General features: G+C 39.9%; 2 protein-coding genes across 3 annotated transcripts in view; both read right to left on the bottom strand.

Moving 5' to 3' along the window:
* LOC306759312 (interferon regulatory factor 4-like) overlaps positions 1-4,963 on the bottom strand; it is a gene marked incomplete at both ends in the record, with an annotated part of 5,467 nt that extends 504 nt beyond the window's left edge. Inside the window, 7 exons of the mRNA XM_079244901.1 lie at positions 586-698; positions 1,239-1,613; positions 2,961-3,062; positions 3,146-3,284; positions 3,779-3,855; positions 4,072-4,258; positions 4,766-4,963. Of these exons, the coding sequence (XP_079101027.1) occupies positions 586-698; positions 1,239-1,613; positions 2,961-3,062; positions 3,146-3,284; positions 3,779-3,855; positions 4,072-4,258; positions 4,766-4,963 (1,191 nt within the window). The remainder of the gene's footprint in view (positions 1-585; positions 699-1,238; positions 1,614-2,960; positions 3,063-3,145; positions 3,285-3,778; positions 3,856-4,071; positions 4,259-4,765) is intronic.
* Positions 4,964-6,563: 1,600 nt separating this feature from the next.
* LOC306759316 (dual specificity protein phosphatase 22-B-like) lies at positions 6,564-17,900 on the bottom strand. 2 transcript variants are annotated; one of them, XM_079244905.1, is made up of 7 exons: positions 17,647-17,896; positions 17,501-17,534; positions 14,008-14,090; positions 11,803-11,852; positions 11,620-11,694; positions 10,938-11,109; positions 6,566-7,614 (listed from the first exon to the last, which is right to left on the bottom strand). In XM_079244905.1, the coding sequence occupies exons 1-7, from the start codon at positions 17,665-17,667 to the stop codon at positions 7,465-7,467; spliced, it is 585 nt and encodes a 194-aa protein (XP_079101031.1). In that variant the 5' UTR covers positions 17,668-17,896; the 3' UTR covers positions 6,566-7,464. The 2 variants fall into 2 exon arrangements, with proteins under 2 accessions (XP_079101032.1, XP_079101031.1); XM_079244906.1 differs by lacking the exon at positions 11,803-11,852 and having other exon boundaries at positions 6,564-7,614; positions 11,620-11,687; positions 17,647-17,900.
* Positions 17,901-18,136: the final 236 nt, after the last annotated feature.

Raw genomic sequence — 18,136 nt, 5'->3', positions numbered from 1 at the left:
GTGTATCTATCCATTTTGGTTGCAGTGAATAGTTTTGTTTCCCAAATAAAGCAAACAAGGGAAATATTTAGCGTTTTTTCTGTCATTAAGGCGTTTATCTGTAGATATTAGCTGTGATAATAAAGTGATTTTTCCAAATTCAGACTAGTCCATTACTTGCAAGTTTAGAAAGTGAAAACACGCTGTTGAATGGTTTGGTTGAACCTCAGTTGCATACTTGGTTTGTGTCTTTCAGAGTTAAAATTCCGCCTGATTGCCTTTACTTTTTTTTGCTGCAAATAACAAAGATGTTGGCAGAGTTTCTGAGCTTGGGAACCAGGCTCAGAAACAACATCTCTGTTTTCTGATCTTAAATCTAAAAATAGACTTCAAACACAACTATCAGGAAGTTCCTGCAGATTTTCAAATCTTAGGTTTTAACTTTCCAATTCTACTATTTAGTTTTCAAAATATAATTGAAAGTTTCAATATCAAATTCTAGTCTTCATATTGACTCTGACCACAGACCCTCCAAGTAGATTTCACAGAATAGGTTGGAGTTCAGGTTAAACATGAGAGGGGGGGGGGGGGGGGGGCAGCAGTCACCTGGACAGTGAGGGTTCGTCTTTGCCTCTGTGGATCCAGGCACTCATCTCCAAAACTTAGCAGGACCTGGAAACGAGACAGTGGCCGACCGTGGAGCCCATAGCTCTGAAGTTCTGATTGGTGGGAAACAGATAAGGTCACATCAAGATTAGCCTCTGCTATCTAAAATATAACTTAACAGGCAAATGAATTCACTAGAATTTCACTTTAACGTGACATGACATTTGGGGTGAATCGAATGGAAAGTCCTGGTCACACTAGTTATGCAAATGCAATTAGCTGTCAGTCACAGCTGGGGCTGTCATAGCATGTGGGTGGGGATGATGTGGCAGAGTTACAAGTCATGTGACTGTCAGTTTATCAAGAAAAGAAAGTCACCCCATTTCCTGGATGTTTTTAAGGTGCTGGGAATTCAGCCATACTTTTCATCTTACTAAGTCATGTGACAGTAAAAAAAAAAACTAATCAAAAAGTAATCATAAAAAAGGTTTTGGTTTCCTTTGCTCAATGTAAAAAAATTTGCAAACCAGTGCAATTTTCAGCCCAGTTGTCCAATATCAAACCCACTGGGTCAAGATTTTAACATCATGACTTGTGTAAAAATCTGTAAATGATCTTTGGCTTGGATGAACTGTCAGTTCCTGCCTTCTTACCTGTGAGGTAGTCCTGTGTGTGGAGCAGTTTACAGGTGACCTCTCTCTCCAGCTTGTTGGGTTTGTCTCCATACGGCGACAGGCCTCCCTGCCAGTACACTCTGCTCTGACACAGCCTGCGTGCGTAGAGCCCATCTGGACCCATCCACAGTAGGACTCCCCGCTCCAGCTCGGATGGCGGACTCGGAGGACACTCATCTGGCCTCCTCTGAGCTGAGAGGCTGTCCACGGGCAGGGGCACCACCTCAGGGACTCCGGGCGTCAGGTAGTGCTTCTCTGGGGAGCATGGGGTGATCTGGCAGCCTTCTGGACTGGATGTGGTCACTTCCCTCACCAGAGTGTCACGTAAATACACCGATACATGAAGGCGGAAGTCTGGGTGGAAGAGAGAAGGATGCAGGTAGAGGGTGAGTCCTCATACTTTAATGCATCTCATTCATCTAAATGAATTCTCTACAAGCTCCTGCAGGTTTGGAGCTTTCATCCAAAGAAAAGTCAAATATTTGAGTGTTTGGATTTGGATAGAAGTCCTGCATTGGTTTCACTGTTGGATCAAGTTTACAGCAGTGAAGACTCGTGCTTTTTTGTAATAATTTTGCATGTGCAGCAAGTTGAAAAAGATTAACATTAATTTTTTTGACAAATCATCTGTTTTCCACCTTTAAGTTCTCTGGCCAGCGGCGTCATCCAGGTAAAACATGAGCGACTGCAGACTGATCCAGAATCGAGGAAACGAGATCTTTGAGATAAGATTTGTATTATAGTTCAGTTCTCTGAGGTTCCATCATCTCTGTGTTCTGGGTTATTATAAAGTGTTTCTAAAACACGGTACCCCTTCATATTTTATTTAAAATTGACTTTTTGTTTTAGAAATATTTTTTTTAAAAAAACCTAATCTAAAGCTAGCATTGTATAATGTCTCTGTCAGGAGAATGGATTTATTTCAGTTTCGTTAAAGCTCTCCAGTCTTTTCTTGCTACTAGAAGGAAGTTGGATCTTAATAAAGTTGCATAATACATTAAAAAAAAAAAAAAATTATGCACCAATCAAACCACAGACAGACAGAGCGCCACATTAGTTCACCTTCATCATTTTGTGATGCAAATAAAATAAAGCTTATTATCTTGTGATGTCATGTTATCAGAAGTAGTTACCTCAAGAAAACAAAGTAACTTCACAAAATATGGTAAACTAACCTGTTATCTTGTGAAAACTAACTTTATCATTTCAAAACAACAAATAATTAAATTAAAATAAACAAATGCAGGAACGACTGCGCTCAGCTTCCGTATCTTTTACCTCTAATCCTTTATTCCATCTTCATGAGGTTAGTCAGTATAAATCTTAACAAGCATGTTATATATATTATGTATATATTGTATTGATATATTTTATACATATATAACAATACAATGTATACAATATACAACTTATCAAGTACATTATTTTACATTCAGGCACTTTAGTGAATATGTTTCCATGTTTAATGTAAAGAAGTGACACTGATAGATCTTCTGCTTCTGTCTGAAACACTTTGTTTTGGCTCCTGTCTCTTTAAGGCCCTGCGTCCTCTGATTGGTTAAAAATGCTGCAGTTCAAATCTGTTGTTGACAAGTTAAGGAAGAACAGCGTGCATAGGAAGGTGTTTCTGACAGAGACAAAAACCCCTGTTGGTTTGGGACAAGCAGTGAAAAATGGTGAGATAAAACAAGTTTTGAGTACCTGAGAGTGCCTCCGCTGATCTGATGCTTGTGTCCAGTGAGAAAGGCGAGGGCTGGCTGTCTGCAGGACCGTACGAGTAAATGGAGGCTCTGAGCTGGTACCCTGCACAAAGGAACAAACAGGAGCTCAGCACAAGCACGAAAAAGTGCTGAAACTAATGAGGATGCTAGCTCTGATTTATATACCATTTTCCATTGAGGAGGGCTGCCATTGAAGGCTGCGAGGGGGACAGGGACACTGAGCAAAGGACAGCTCAGGTAGGGACGCCTGCTCCTGGCAGTAGTCTCTCCAGCTGCATTCAGAACTGGGTATGTACTGTGACATCTACAGAAAGAAGCACAAACGGGTCTTTTGTCTTCCATGTTTCAAATTAAATTACAGCAAATCCAAAGAAAATAGTTGAACATTTGAACCCTTTTTAAAAACAAACTTATTTTCACCCATAGGTACCAAAATGGTACCTTACATAATAATGTCATAACATCTTTTTTCCACTTCAGATCTTTTCAACCATGTGGCTAAAACATACAGTTACCTTTTAAACGTAAGATAAAAAGAATGGAAAAAAAAACCCACAAAAAAGGTGCAATAAAACACTGCATTTGACAGTCAGTGATAATCACTCATTACTGCTAAAAGTTAAGTAGATTACTGTAATGTAAGTGCATTGTTTTCTCTGCCACGTGATGTTAGCATTAATCATCATATCAGAAACATGCAGCCTTTCTTCACCAAACTGCTGGTGTCTGTAAACTCATTCATGCATGCACAATATGTCACGCTCCACCCTCACTCATTTTCATGCATATGAAAATCACCTGAGTCGGCCCGGTGGGGAAGGAGGGGTGCATCTGGAAGCTCACTGGACTCAGGGGACTGTCCTCCTGTCTGGGTCCTACATGCAAGACAGAAAAGTTAAACAACTTCACTTTAGCAGTCTGTTGGACATGGTCAGCTTCAAATTCATGACCCTCAGGTCCACATGTGATCACATCATACAGCATGACCTGCTGAAGTTTGGTCACACAAAGTTGGACTGCGACAATAGCAATGCTTATTATTTTAAATGTTAAAGTCATGCTGTTACAAAAGGGGTTTTAGGTGGACAGACTTTTCTTGGCGCCCTCTGGGATGATGCGGTAGACTTTGTAGGGATCTGAGATGTCCAGTTGGCTTCTCTCCACAAGCTCCTCAAAGTCATTGCTCTTGTTGAGGGCGCAGCGGAGGCGAGTCTTCCAGGTTGGAGGGTCCGGTTTGTCGATCCCCTCCCGAAACTTGCCTTTAAACAGCGCCCATGCCTGAACATGGGTACAAATAGGATGAAAAGGAACAATGTTTCAGTTGTAAAACTTCAGTGGAAGCAAGTTGATATTCATCCTAACAAAGCAAAACGTCTGATTTTCTTTTAGGAAAAAAAAAAAAAAAGCAGATATATCCACAGTTTGATTTTCCATATTTCCTATTTTTCCTTGTGTGCTACTAAACTGTCCTGTTTTGACAGACTGAGGTGGTATTTTTTTCGTGTATAGAAAAACTTTCCATAACCCACATGCTCACAGTCTGCTCCAAATGATTCATGATGAGTAAAATATTCTGCACACACACCAACCAATAACGCAAACAGATGTGTAACCTGCTCTAAAAAGTTCAGAAACTATGAATATTTTTGGAACTATATAGATTATGAGATCATGCTGTGTAATAAAACATGAATAATTATTAAGAGATCGACATTTTAAACCCATGAAAAGTCAACTTTCTCTGCACAAAGTCTCAGTTCATGTTAACGGAGCGCAGCTTCCTACCTTAAAAAGCGCGGCATCCTCATCCCGGTTGTAGTCCTGCTTTCCGGCGTGTTTCCACGGTATCCTGAAGATGGTCTTGTCTTCGTTCTCCCAGACCAGACCGGGATATTTCCCGCAGTCCACCTGCTCGATGAGCCACTGGCGCAGCTTTCCGTTGCCGCTGCTGCCGGATCCGGAGTAATCCACGTCAGGGTTCATCTCTGCGCAAACAGACGCATGCAGTTAGCCCCTACAATGCCACGCCAGGAGCTCATCTGTGGGCTTTTTGTCATTTGAATTTAGTGTAGGTTTTTTCATAAGAAGCAGGAGTCTGTCCACGCACAGTGAAAAATGCAGTGTTATAATGTTAAGCTCCCACGCAGATTGAAGTTGGCTGGAAAATGCGCCCTGGAAGCGAACCAAAGTTGCCTTACCTGTTCACTGGCGAAACCCGTCAAGTTTTGAAATCAGTCAGTCAGAAAGCCCTCATCCATCCGGCGGGCCCGCTTAAATCCCCGCCGGCGTGGGGCGGAGGAGGGGGCGGAGACGCGGATGCTGAGGAGGGCGCACCTGCTGCAGCCGCGCGCTTCTCTCCTGCGAAGTTTATCAGCCACACAGCGGCCGATCTCCAGTAAGACACCGGGGGAAACCCTGCCAGCGTCAGTCACAAGCCTCACACACCGCACGTGGAAAACCAGAGGACGGAGACGAAAACAATTCTGTGAAATGATAAAGTTTCACGAAAAGCTGCTGTGGAGTGGTCCTGCACAAAAACATCTGTTTGTTCACACTGGAAGATAAAAACACACACTCATCAGGTTATTATAAACACCGCGTCGTTTCTTCACAAAGCCTCGCTGGATATTTACAGAGAAATTCATTAAAAACTCAGCAAGTAGAGAAAGAAACACGGACTCGGCTGGAATTTATTATTTCTTAAAGTTCAAACAGAACAAACGCTGAAGATTATTGAGCCAGACTAAAGGGAAGCTTTGAGAAAATGTTCAAAATTATCTCTAAAAGTAGCAAAACTACAAATAAAATTATTAAAAATGTCTCCAATTAAATGCTTGGATCATGTTGGTATAAATTAATAAACTAATTAATTAATAAACTAATTCATAAACTAATTATTTGTAGAAGTCCAAACAGAACAAACGCTTAAGATTATTGAGCAAGACTGAGGGGAAGCTTTGAGAAAATGTTCAAAATTATCTCTAAAAGTAGGAAAACTACAAAAGAAATTGCTAAAAAATATCTAATTAAATTCTGGATCATGTTGGTATGAATTCAGGAAAATTGGGTAGGAAAAAAAACTGCATTACTTACAAGAGAAACATGTTTTATTCTTATACCTTTTTAATTAATAATTTAATATTTATATATTAATATGACATTTTATCTGTTTATTTATTAGGTGTGTGTGTGTGTGTGTGTGTGTGTGTGTGTGTGTGTGTGTGTGTGTGTGTGTGTGTGTGTGTGTGTGTGTGTGTGTGTGCGATCTCAACAATCTGAATGACTTTGTCATTTTAGTTGTGTGGGATGTTTATAATGACAAGTATCAGGTACTAAGAATAGAAAGTATGTAGTGGAGAAAAATCATTACTGCTCCTGGAGTGAAGAAGTACCAAAATAACAAAGTAGCCTCCATCACCTGAGTAAATTTATTTTACTGCACAAGTTGTGACACTTTAAACAATCTGTGACCTCCATCTGTTGCAACTGTCAGTACAGCTATACTTGTTTATACATCGTTCTTTCAAGTTTTTCTTCCTCTACTTTTATAATTAAATTACATTTACTGAGCTGAATAGTTGGAATTTGACATAAAACCAGTGATTTAAAATAAGAAAATGATTATTTTAAGAAAGTTTTTGGCTTGTGACACCTCACAAAAAGCTGTGCGCTCTTAGGTCTCTTGGGTTTTGTGACACGAGTTCCTACATCAATTTTTCCTCCAAACCTCCAAAATTACGCAGAGATTCTTAAAGGGCAAAGATTTTGCAGTGGAACATCCTGAGTAATCATCTCACAACACGTTCTGTACTTGTACTTTATTAGGAACTTTAATGCAGTATATTTGTACTGTGGTTTCTACTACAGTAAATGAAAACTCCTTCCATCCCAGTTTTAACCCGTTCAGCCAAAGTCTTCACAGAAATGTAGGTTTAATCAAACAAATGCTAATTCATGTTTTAATCATTTGAACAATGTGTTAGCAGGAAAATCAAACATCACATCTGAAAACAAGGAATAATGCTGCAATGAATACAAGAAAAAATAGTACCTAGTTTACTGATTTACTGAGAAATGCAGGGCTTGCCGGTCTGCATGCTGTCTGTAGGAAGTAAATGTTATATTTCGAGTAAGACGCAGCATAACATAACTGACAGAGGGAATGTACACCGCTAAATGTGCGCTCACACTCAGGACTGTATGTACATATTTCCTTGGTGTCGCGCTTGGCTGCCCTTGCATGTTGTTTTGACAGTTACAGGCAAGGACATGATATGACGAAGGGGACTGACGACAGTGATATAAAATCCCCCCTCCTACCCCCCCATCACATGCCTGTGCAGCTAATCTGCGAGACATTCAGCCTATCACGTTGATAGAAGTTTTAAGCAGACAGCTCCCGGATCAGAGATGAGCCAATCGGAGCAGAGGCCGTCCGTCCTCGGCTGCTTGACTTCAGGGTCGCTGAGGTTGCCGGGTGTTGCTCAGGTGCCACTTGTGGCCACTGCTGGAGTGATGCTGGCTGTCACAGCATCACTGCTGCTGTTGGCGGATTTCCGAGTTAAAAGTTTCTGGATCTCCTCATCATCGTTTAACGGGTTCTTCCCGTACCGCTCCTCCCACCAGGCTCGATACTGAAAGGACAGCAGAGGGATCAGAAATATGTCAATAAAAGAATGAAATGCAGCATAAATGATGGTTTAAAGAACTTTTTTTTTCAGATTTTACTCAATTTCTAAGAATCTCTGTATTCCAGAGGAAATTTTCAGTGTTTAACCAAAAGGAAAAAACTGATGCTTCCTGTTTTTCTTAAGTGTTCAAACCTTCAACTGGAAGCTTCAAATCTTCCTACAAAGGAAATAGAAGTTTTGCATGTTTCTTGTTTTGTCTTGGTGGAAACATTCAATCTGAGAAGGTATTTGAATCCTCTCTTAGTCCCAGTCCAGAGTCTTGGTCTTTGGAGGGATTTTAGTCTTCCTGAAGCCACTTCTGCGTCTTCTTCTCATGTGAACTTTAACTGGAGGTTTAATGAAGCATCACCTCTAAGCATTCTTTGTATATCAGTCTCTTATCTCTTCTGCGAGGATGAAAGCCACACAACATGCCCACTGCCGTGTTTGACTGTGAGGATGATGTTCAGTGTTGTGTTTTTTGTTCATTTCAGCTTTATTTATAATGCACAAATTCAGACGAATCAACCGTTCAATCCGATTCAATCCACTTTGGTCAAACTGACTATTTAATCTTTAAGACCAGATCAAACCTTTCAGACTCCGGAATGAGCTGCGTCTCGATGCTTAGACTAAAAAAAGCAGGTGAAGATGTTTTTAATTCAAACGGGCTTTTTATTAGGATTCTCTTGACTCTGTGTATGTTTTAGTTTATTTTATTGCAAAGCTTTTTGTTTGTTTTCTCTTTATATGACAAAACATCCCTCCTGTCCTTCATCCACATTACAAGAGGATGAAGATTTTTTTTTTTTTTTATTAAAGCTACACACTTGCTAAATCAGTGTCATAGATGAAATCTAGCACAATTTCCACAATACCTGCATATTTCATAAAATGACATTTAAATCTTATATTTTTATCATCATGATTAGTATTTTATGTTATTACTCCTCCTGTAAGCATATTATCTTTATTTTGTGTGGTCATTTCTTCATCAGCAGGTGTAAAAATGCATTTCTCTGCACAATGTACCATGTAAAATGGTGCATGTGACCAATAAAGTATATTTTAAACCAAATCTTCTTCAATTAAGTATAACTGTTTTCATAACATGCCGGTTGACTGAAATAAAACCCAGTAGAGACACCATCAGATTACACTTGAACAAATTAAACTTGGTTTACAGAGGAACTCTGATTTATGGATGAGCATTGAGATTTCCTCTGTTTGAGAGTAATCCAGCATGTTGCATTATGTTGAATAAAACTAATATTACTGTACAACTGTCTTGTCAGATAACATGCTCAAAGGAAGTGGGATGAAGCTTAAGCTTATTTCATTTCCACCCCTTGACCAGTAAACCAGCCCCTGTTTGCACCCAAACATGTATAGTCCACACAGAGCTACACACATATCTACATTCAGGTATGTAGCTGTATACAAGCCAGAAACAGCAAAGCATGTCCATACTTACAGAAACGCTAAACCTCCTTAAAACTGGATGTTTGAAGTTTACATTTTCCCTGAATTTAACTTTAATTTCTCTCTTTTAGCAAACAGTTTTAGGATATTATCTGGAATTAGTCTGGTTTTTTTTTTTTTTTTTTACATAAATACTGAGGAGTTTAAATGAAACAGATAATTTTTAATGTATTTGACCTTAAGGATAATAATATGCTCTAAATCAGGGGTGTCCAGCGCCAGTCCTCGAGGACCACAATCCTGCATATTTTCCATGCATCCCTGCTCCAACACACCTGACTCAAATAAAACAGTTGCTGTTGCATCCGATTAATGTATTGGAAAAGGGAAACGTGGAAAACCTGCAGGACTTTTACCTTCTAGGACCAACTTTGGACACCCTAGTCTAAGTAACCTGCAGTATGAATATTCTGCTCCGCTCTGTATGAACAGTGAAGATAATGAACATCTATAACTAATACCTCAGACTTTACACAGCAATTTAAATATGAAGATACCAAAGAAAAATATGCAATATGGAGTGATCTATTCTATTCTATTCTATTCTATTCTATTCTATTCTACAGTCATTTAGCAGACACTTTTATCCAAAGCGACTTACATAGAGTGGGAACAACACAAGCACAAAATTTAAACAGTAGAGGACATCATGCTGGTGGACTGCTGGAATCCAACCCCACAATATTACCCACGTTAAAATACAAAGAATAAATACCATGAAATTTGTTGCAAAGAACTGGGCTAAATTCTCCAACTTTCTCACAAATATAGCTAAACTAAGTGTTGAAGTGCTCCTTGAAGAGCTGAGTCTTCAGCTTGCTCTTAAAAGCAGACAGGGACTCTGCAGAGCGGACAGAGTTTGGGAGATCATTCCACCATAAAAGAGTCTGGCTGGTGATTTAGTCTCACGTATTGGTGGTAACACAAGGTGTCTTTCACTGGTGGAACATAGCTGTGGAGAGGTGGTGTAGGTCTGGATGAAGGAGTGAAGGTAGATGGGAGCCGTTTGAGTTATTGTTTTGTAAACCAGAAGCTTTGAATTTGATGCGTGCTGCGACCGGAAGTCAGTGTGGTTAGTGTGATTAGCAGCAGTGACATTTATTATCCTTGTAATATTTATCATCCTAAATGTGTTTTGCTTTACTAAAAATGAAGAGGCTACATGAGGTTTATGTAAACACCATGAGATTTCCAGCTGATTCTGTCTTCCAGTCTAACACCTAGGAACTTCATGAACTTCTAATTCTATCCCATCGATATGCAGCTGCAGATTTTCTTTTCTGTTTTAAACTTTATTAGATTTGTTTCTTGCACGCAGTCCTCTGAACTTTGTCTTGGTTTTCACTCTGACGAATGCCATCAACTGTGACACCGTATACAGACATATGTGTGCTCGCTTAATTATGTCCTGTAAATTAAATTAGAGGCAGGTGGACTCCAGTGAAACTGTAGACGCATCTGAAGGATTGCTGATAAAAATAGGAGCCACGTCACAAGTTTCACAACGAAGGGGATGAATATGTATGGATTAGATGCTTAACATGGTGTCTGAGTGTGTCATAACTGTCAGAGCCAGAGGCATCCTGAAAAAAGAATCAGTTTTTATGGTTTCAGATGTGTTCATACAGAGGCTTCTTCATGTGCATAAGAGCAATAACATAACTGAATGCTTCGTTTTGCACTAATACTTTTCTACTGCATCACGTGTAGTGCAAATCCAGTGCCCGTGCACAGAGAGGTTGTTAATGATTGCAAACAAACAGATTTTTAGGAGAAAAAAAATGTAATTAAATATAATTCCTCACCTCTGTCAGCTCCATGTTTTCAAACTCTTCCAGCTGCCGCAGGAAGCCCAGGTTTGGCCCAGCGCAGGGCCTCGCTGACCTCACCGCAGCCAGCGACTCCACCCAGCCACGCCCCGTCACCGTCATGATGTAGGCCACCACCAGAGTCACGCTGCGGGACACTCCTGCCACACTGAGATCACAGACCCTCACAGTGGTAACAATCCTCTCACACTCACACTCTCTGCTTCACTGTACAAAGAACTGAAACCCCTAAACCACTTTTCTCCTGAAGCTGTGGTTAAATGCCTGATTTTGCATGTTTGATATGAGAAAAGATGAAAGGTGATGAAATTTACCATGAACGTTTGAACCAAATTGCCTGCCAGACAGCTCCTTTTTGCTGTGGTTGAAAATGAGAGCTATGTCAGAAACATATGAAGACCTCCAGTGTGTGATATCCCCCCCCCCCCCCCCCCCCCCCCCACGGCAAATTCTCATTATGGAGCAAAATGTTCCCTGTGTGTGAATGATATGAGTCCTCTACCATATTTTTTTATGAAATTCACTAAAAAAAAGCTTTTAAATTATTGCATGAAAGGCGAATATTCCTTTTTTTTTTGGTTTGTTTGTTTTTAATGCAAGCATTGCTTCAGCGTCTTAAATACAAAGATAAAAATTAATAAATAATAGTTCCGCTCACCAGTGCACGAGGCAGCCCTCCCCTTTCAGGCGGGACTCGTGGATGAACATGATGCTGTCTCTGAAATACTGAATCCTGGTGAAAATATCATATTAAACACTCATTCAGTCTGCCTTCACATCCATAAATAATGACCACATTAAAGGGAAAATAGACTTATGGTGATTTATCTGAAGTACTCACAGATTTTGCTTTGAGTGGTCAGCAGCAGATATGCAGAGGTACGTCATGTCCTGCAGTGCAAAAAATTCACTTTACAGTTCATAGTGGGTCATTTGTTTGCAAATGAAGTGGGCCTGACACACTTCCTGTTTCCCCCCTCTGACCCTGCCGGTTTGTTGGGTCCTGACATAATGAAGTGTGCATGGATGTCTGCATGCGTGCGCGTGTGTGTGTGTGTTCTGAGTGCATTTCTGTGCACCTGGCAGCTGACGGTACACACACTGACCAGAAACCACCTCGTCCTGGTATGACTGCACCGGTGCAAAAACCCCTGAGTCCTCTGGGACACACTGAGTCCTGGAAGTGCTCCAGACAGGCCAGCGCACACATTTGAAACCACTAACCAACATGCTGTCAAGAGATGCACCTTGGAGCGATGACAGAAAGTGTCAGGGCGTGGAAACAGTCATTGAAAAGGTTTCTTTTATCTTATCGCCATCGATCAAACATCTTGTAACTGATGTGACTCATGTTTGTCTTAGTGAAATCTAGCCCTGATACACCGAAATCATGAATACGCTGCTCAACATTCTGCATGGAAAAAGCAGGTACATGCAGTTATTTTCTTAACAGTTTAATAGAAATGACCTCATCGTTTTTTGCAGTATGTTAATTAAGGCCACACTGCGTACAGTAAGTGGCACATCCGACCTTAGAGACTTAGCGGTTGCAAATTTTACCTTCCTCTCTCAGGAACCATCATGCTGTCTTCCAAGAAATCAATCAGTCAGCAGTTTGACTGTTAGGTATGCAAATTAACCATCCCATCTGGCTACTTGGTCTAAAGCAGACCTGAGTCATTCTCAAGCCACAGACCTAACGAAGCTGCATCTTAAATTTTAGTGCAAGATTCTTATTTGGGATTAAGAAAGTGCTGCAGGGCTGTGGGAGCAGCTCAGAGGATGTGCGTGGGCCCAGACATGATTTCAAGCCTAAAACCTTTAAAAAGTTTTGGTGGTTGACCAGTTTGGGTAGTGATACTGTAAACACAGGTTGCTGTTTCTCTTCACTGTTCAATGAAACATTCTAGCATGGATGGAGAAAGTGTAGAGAAATCTCTGCGCTCTTTTCATGATCGCTTTCAACAAGAAAAGATGAAAGTTGTGAAAGCGGACACTGAGGACGTCAGACGGATTCAATATGTTGTTTTTTTTTAAATGCATCCGATGAGGAGGACTGGAGGTAAATTCCATGGACGAAGCGCTTTCTCTGGATTAGAATGACATCTTAATCAATAAATCTGTTATAAGGGGGATGATTTAATGAATATTTCTGGATTTATACGCTTTAAAAAGCCTGTTGCACTCAACAATTTTTGTATTGACATAAAACTTTGACAGAGAAGTATGTTGAAATAATGTAGAAGAATTAAATATTGCACAGAAGAGCTCATTTAATCTTTAACCTGTAACAGATGGGGGGAAAAAACACACATTTCCAATACTTTCATACCCAAACTGTCACATCTAAATGCAGCATTGAAAGGCCAGAAAGGTTTTTTTTTTATGCAGTTCCACTTTCAACACTTGATGGACGTCAAGCTGCAGAGCTAAAAGCATCTCATGTGAAAAACATATGACATACAGTTTCACCGATATCAGCAGCTGCATCAACTGAAAATGACATGTAGATTTTCATACGTTCACCAGTCAATCAGAAAACTTCATTTAGTGAAACCTGAGAATTTCTCGTCTTATGACCGACACAAAATTGAAAATGTGAACTTCTGACTTTCACTCCATTTGAAGTGGTCTATTTCTAAAGCCTTGCTAAAGAAAATGACATATTCCTCACTGAACTGAATAAATCAGGAGGTGAGAAGGGTGCAGTGGAGATTAGGTATGAGGGGGTTCATATATAAATCAAGTAGCCAATAAAAATAAACAATTTCAGAGCTGATTTTGAGGAACTTCTACATATTTTTTCCATGCAGGGTCATAAACTTGTAGAAACAGCTGTTCAAAGGGTTTAAACTCAAAGGAGACATTGTGGCACCTCAGAGCTGAACGCAGCATTTTACACTTTCAGAATGAGTCCTGATCCGTGGGGACCAGGGGAGGCGACACTCGTGGCTTTAAAGAACACTGTGTACCGTATGACTGGACTGATTTGGGGGGGTCAGGGGTCGTGCAGGCCGATGTAAGACACAGAAATAAGTGGCCTCACCTCCAGGACGGGTGCAGCTGTGTCATGGATCGACAGGATGTGGGTGATGTTGTGCAGTGCCAGCAGCTCCCTGTCTCGTGCATCTGCGGATCGCAAAGAAAGTCAAGAAATCCAAATTAAACCTTGTACCCAATCACAAATAACAGCATGTAAGCTCTAAGCTAAATTAAGCATTTTCTACCCACCAACAACCCCCCTCCTCAAATCTCTTCCAAGCAAATGTGGCTTTATGGCTTAAAAGTTTTGCTCTTGTTTTGAACTGAAAGAAAAACCGGAAAACCAGTGTTTCTAAAACAGTCCAACAGCTTGGCCCAAAAGCAAGAAACAGTAATTCTTTTAATCAAATTTTGTTCTTTAAAAGGAAGCCAAATGTTTTCTACCTTGGACAGATGTGCTTTGAGCATTTTTTCTCATGCTCTGCAAGTTTGCAGGATGTTGATGATGCCACATATACAAGAGCAAGAGGGGTCTGCACTGAAGCTGCCAGGCAAAGTAATGCAATTAATTAATTTTACCTCATTACTGTGTGTAAGAAGTCAGCTTAAGACATATTTATTTATATTTAAAGCACTTTACCACCACTGGTGTAACCCAAAAGGCTTTATAAGGCAAAAAACCATTATAAAGGATAAATGAATGAAATATAAAGAATGGAGAAGGTTCCTAAAAATAGAAAAATATCAAAACAGAAATGTTTTAAAAATATGCAGAGAGAAAAGGGAAGTTCGGCTTCCTTGAGCTTTCCAGGCTTGAAGCTGGTTCTGAAAACAAACAAATGTCACCCTAACCTTCTGCAAGCTATGAGCAAGGCTTCACTTTGAGAGCAGAGAAGAACAGATCCTCCAAATAACACCAATGTAAATTATTTGTTTATGTATTTTAACATCCAGTCATCCATTTTCCTAACCGCTGAGTGCAACTGGGGAAGCTGGAGCCTATCCCAGCAATCACTGAGCGAGAGGCAGGTACACCCCGGACTGGTCGCCAGTCCATCACAGGGCTTTTTTTTAACATGATGGGCAAAACTTCTTCAATTCTGTGCTGAAATTTGCAGGAAGCCAATATAAAGATGCTAAAACTGGAGAAATGCAGTCTGTATTGGTGCCACCAGTAGCTTATTCAGGAGTTCAAATGGTTTTTACACCAGTTCAGCCAAAATAAGTGATGGATGAGTTTTTCAGCTCTGATATGAGACAGGCTGTTCCTAACTTTGATAAAAACGGTTAAATGTTGGAGTTAAAAGGCAAAAAATTGTCCAAAGTTATCCCACTATAGTACTGCAATAGTGTCTAAATAACTTGTTAACAAGCTCACACATGAGATTTTCATGAAGAAAGAAAAAAGCCTTCATGTCTTCGAATATGTTGCAGAACACATAAAAGGGAAAACAACACAAGTGATACGAAGGCTAAAACATTTGCACAGAAAATACAGTCTTAATTCACTGTCTGGCAGCGACTTTGAGGTCATGACGTGTCCGAGTGTCTCATGAAAGAAACATTTGAATGGATTGTGAGGCAGCTGAAACACTGAGTCACACTGAGGCTGGTAGTATTTGGTGGTCTGCTGCCAAAGACAAAAGGCAACTGACACTGTCCTGAAAGTCAAAGCACAAAACAATGAGTCATCTGATCAACATTAAGAGTGAAATTAAATTTCCTTTAGAAAACACTGTTTTAAACACTAACAAGAGCGTTATGATAACAGCTACAAGCTAAATGAGCAGGCTTACATTAGGTGGGTTCGACCAAATTTAGAAGTCAGTTTCTTCTGGCGCATTGAGCTTTTCTTGTTCGGTTGTTTTTTTTGTTTTTTTTTAGAAAAGACCTAAATATGTGTATATCAGCTTGCTTCTTTAGATTTATAATGCAGACAGCTAGCTAATTTGCTAATGACGCTATTACTCAGTAGAGCAGCAGTAACTAACCCTGAACTATGCTGGTTTCACCATTAAATAACAAATAATAACTGGCTAAATATCAACTTACAGATACCTTTTTTATTTTTTTTTTAAATTAAACTACAAATAAGAGCAACCTTACCTGCTAAAACTGCACCATTAATGTTCTGATAACATTAAGATTATTGATGATTAGACTGATGACCATTACAAGGTGTTACAGGAATTAATTTAAAGTATTTTTTATCATATATTTGGTCCATATTACGTACTAATATGCTTTATGAACTCACTCGGAGGAGTTATCTGGTTTTAAGAAGCAACCGTGTGCATCAGGAGGCTGGAGGGCCGGTGGAGGATTGCAACTTTCATCCAGAACACCAGGATTTATTCAACTTTTATGATTCAATATTTGATTTTTTTTTATCGCACAATGTTCCGTTATCTTTATTATACTGTGAATCAAAAGTCTGGAAACATGAGCTGCAGTCTTTCCCATCTTTTCTTTCACCCTGCACACAATGTTTACATATGATTAGTCAATTTTATTCCATCTAACTAGAAAGATTAATTTCTCCCTGTCTACTTAGAGCATTTTGCCTGTTTGTCAACAAAAATCTCTATTTGTGGAGATCAGGTTAGAAGCTCTGACTATTTCTGCCTCATTATAAAAGTTTTTTTCAAACTTTCAAACACAACGAGTCCAATTTGTTTCACAAACACAGAACAGAAGTTAATATTAGTCTAAAATACTTTATTTTGGAAGTGGAAGTGTGTGGGGAAAATGGGCATGCTGGGTCCACCTACGTGCATTTGGTTGTGTGACTGTTTCATACTATGGGGGGAAAAAAAGACAAATATGCATTAAATCTCAACGTAAAACTTCAAACACTGCACACTTTCTATCTAAACCAAAATTTACATTTCAACCTACTTTCCTTTGTTGTGCAGAAAAAAAATGTTCAAAATACGGTTTAATGTGCCGAGATGAAGCTCGGTTAACATGAAAAGTATCACATTTCCTATTTGATGGCTATTTCTGGAACATGTGCTGTTTACAAAAACATCTTCCATATTTTTATGACATTTCCTGTGTGGTTATAAATTTATGTATGCAAGGAATTTAAAAAAAAAAAAAAAAAAAAAAGAATGCATTTGCAGGTTTAATGGAAACGTGTGGAATGCAGTTGTTCACATGAGGGACACCCCCACACCGTGGGACATCCCCTCCCACTCCAACACTCACGTATTCACAACAACGACCAAGAATAATATTTCCCCAAGCTGCTGACAGAAAGTGATACACACCACACACACACACACACACACACACACACACACACACACACACACACTTAAAACACAAACACACACAAATTAAAAAATAACAATAGTGAAAGACATTTTTTATTCATCAAAGTATGACTTCAGTCATCCAGGTTCAAACTGTGACCTCTCCACTCTATAGAAACCGAGTTCATCGTAGCAGTTCACCACATGCCCCTCCACATGAGGAACTGAAACAGCCTTTACTACATTATCCTGAAAATAAATCAATTCTTTACTCACACGAAAAGAAACAAAACGGCTCACCTTTAATGTTGCCAAGGTAGAGATCAGGCAGGATCTACGGAAACATCGGGCACAAATCAGCTACAGTAAAACGGGAACAAAAATCCATGAAGCTTTGGATGATTTCTGACTGAAAATAGATCCACTTATTGATAGTGATACCGTACCTTGTTGATTCCGTTCCCCATGTCAGCCTCAAGAAAACAGCAACAGATTTGTGACGGATCTGTCAGAATTTGCTCATTCTTGTAAAAAAAAAAAAAAAAAGAAAAAAAAAGGGAAGAATTCAGAGCATCGGTTGCTTTTGCAGCATTTCTTCTTCAGATCTCCTGCTGTTGCTGCATCTCATCATCCTAAAACCATCCCTGATGACTTCCTAGTGGGAACCAAGATATCATAAAGCCTTTGATACGTCCACAGCACATGGCCCCCCGAGAGCTGCTTCACTCAGGATTACGTAATGTCACCTTAGCAGCGGAGCACCCTGCTTGAATGTTTATTTTTAGACCAGCGTGGGTCATGGGACCATGGACAGGGACATACCAGCCAGACAAAGATGGTTCAGGGCCAGAGAGCAGAGGCGAATGGATCCCACACGATTGGCTGTCTCCACGTGCTGAGCTGTTATACCGTACATGGAGCACTTCTGAATCAGGC

The sequence above is a fragment of the Telmatherina bonti genome, assembly GCF_933228915.1.
Source record: "Telmatherina bonti genome assembly, chromosome: 8".
Classification (NCBI taxonomy): domain Eukaryota; kingdom Metazoa; phylum Chordata; class Actinopteri; order Atheriniformes; family Telmatherinidae; genus Telmatherina; species Telmatherina bonti.
Note: the sequence above shows the minus strand (reverse complement) of the source record. Positions and strands in the feature narration are given on the sequence as shown.

What these genes read in the sequence shown, in the direction of transcription:
- LOC306759316 (XM_079244905.1), bottom strand. Translation starts at nt 17,667, where the DNA reads ATGGGGAACGGAATCAACAAG. An exon ending in TGGGGAACGGAATCAACAAG is followed by an intron (nt 17,535 to 17,646) that starts GTACGGTATCAC and finishes ATGTTTCCGTAG; the next exon opens with ATCCTGCCTGATCTCTACCT. An exon ending in GAGGGCTGCCTCGTGCACTG is followed by an intron (nt 11,110 to 11,619) that starts GTGAGCGGAACT and finishes CTGTGATCTCAG; the next exon opens with TGTGGCAGGAGTGTCCCGCA.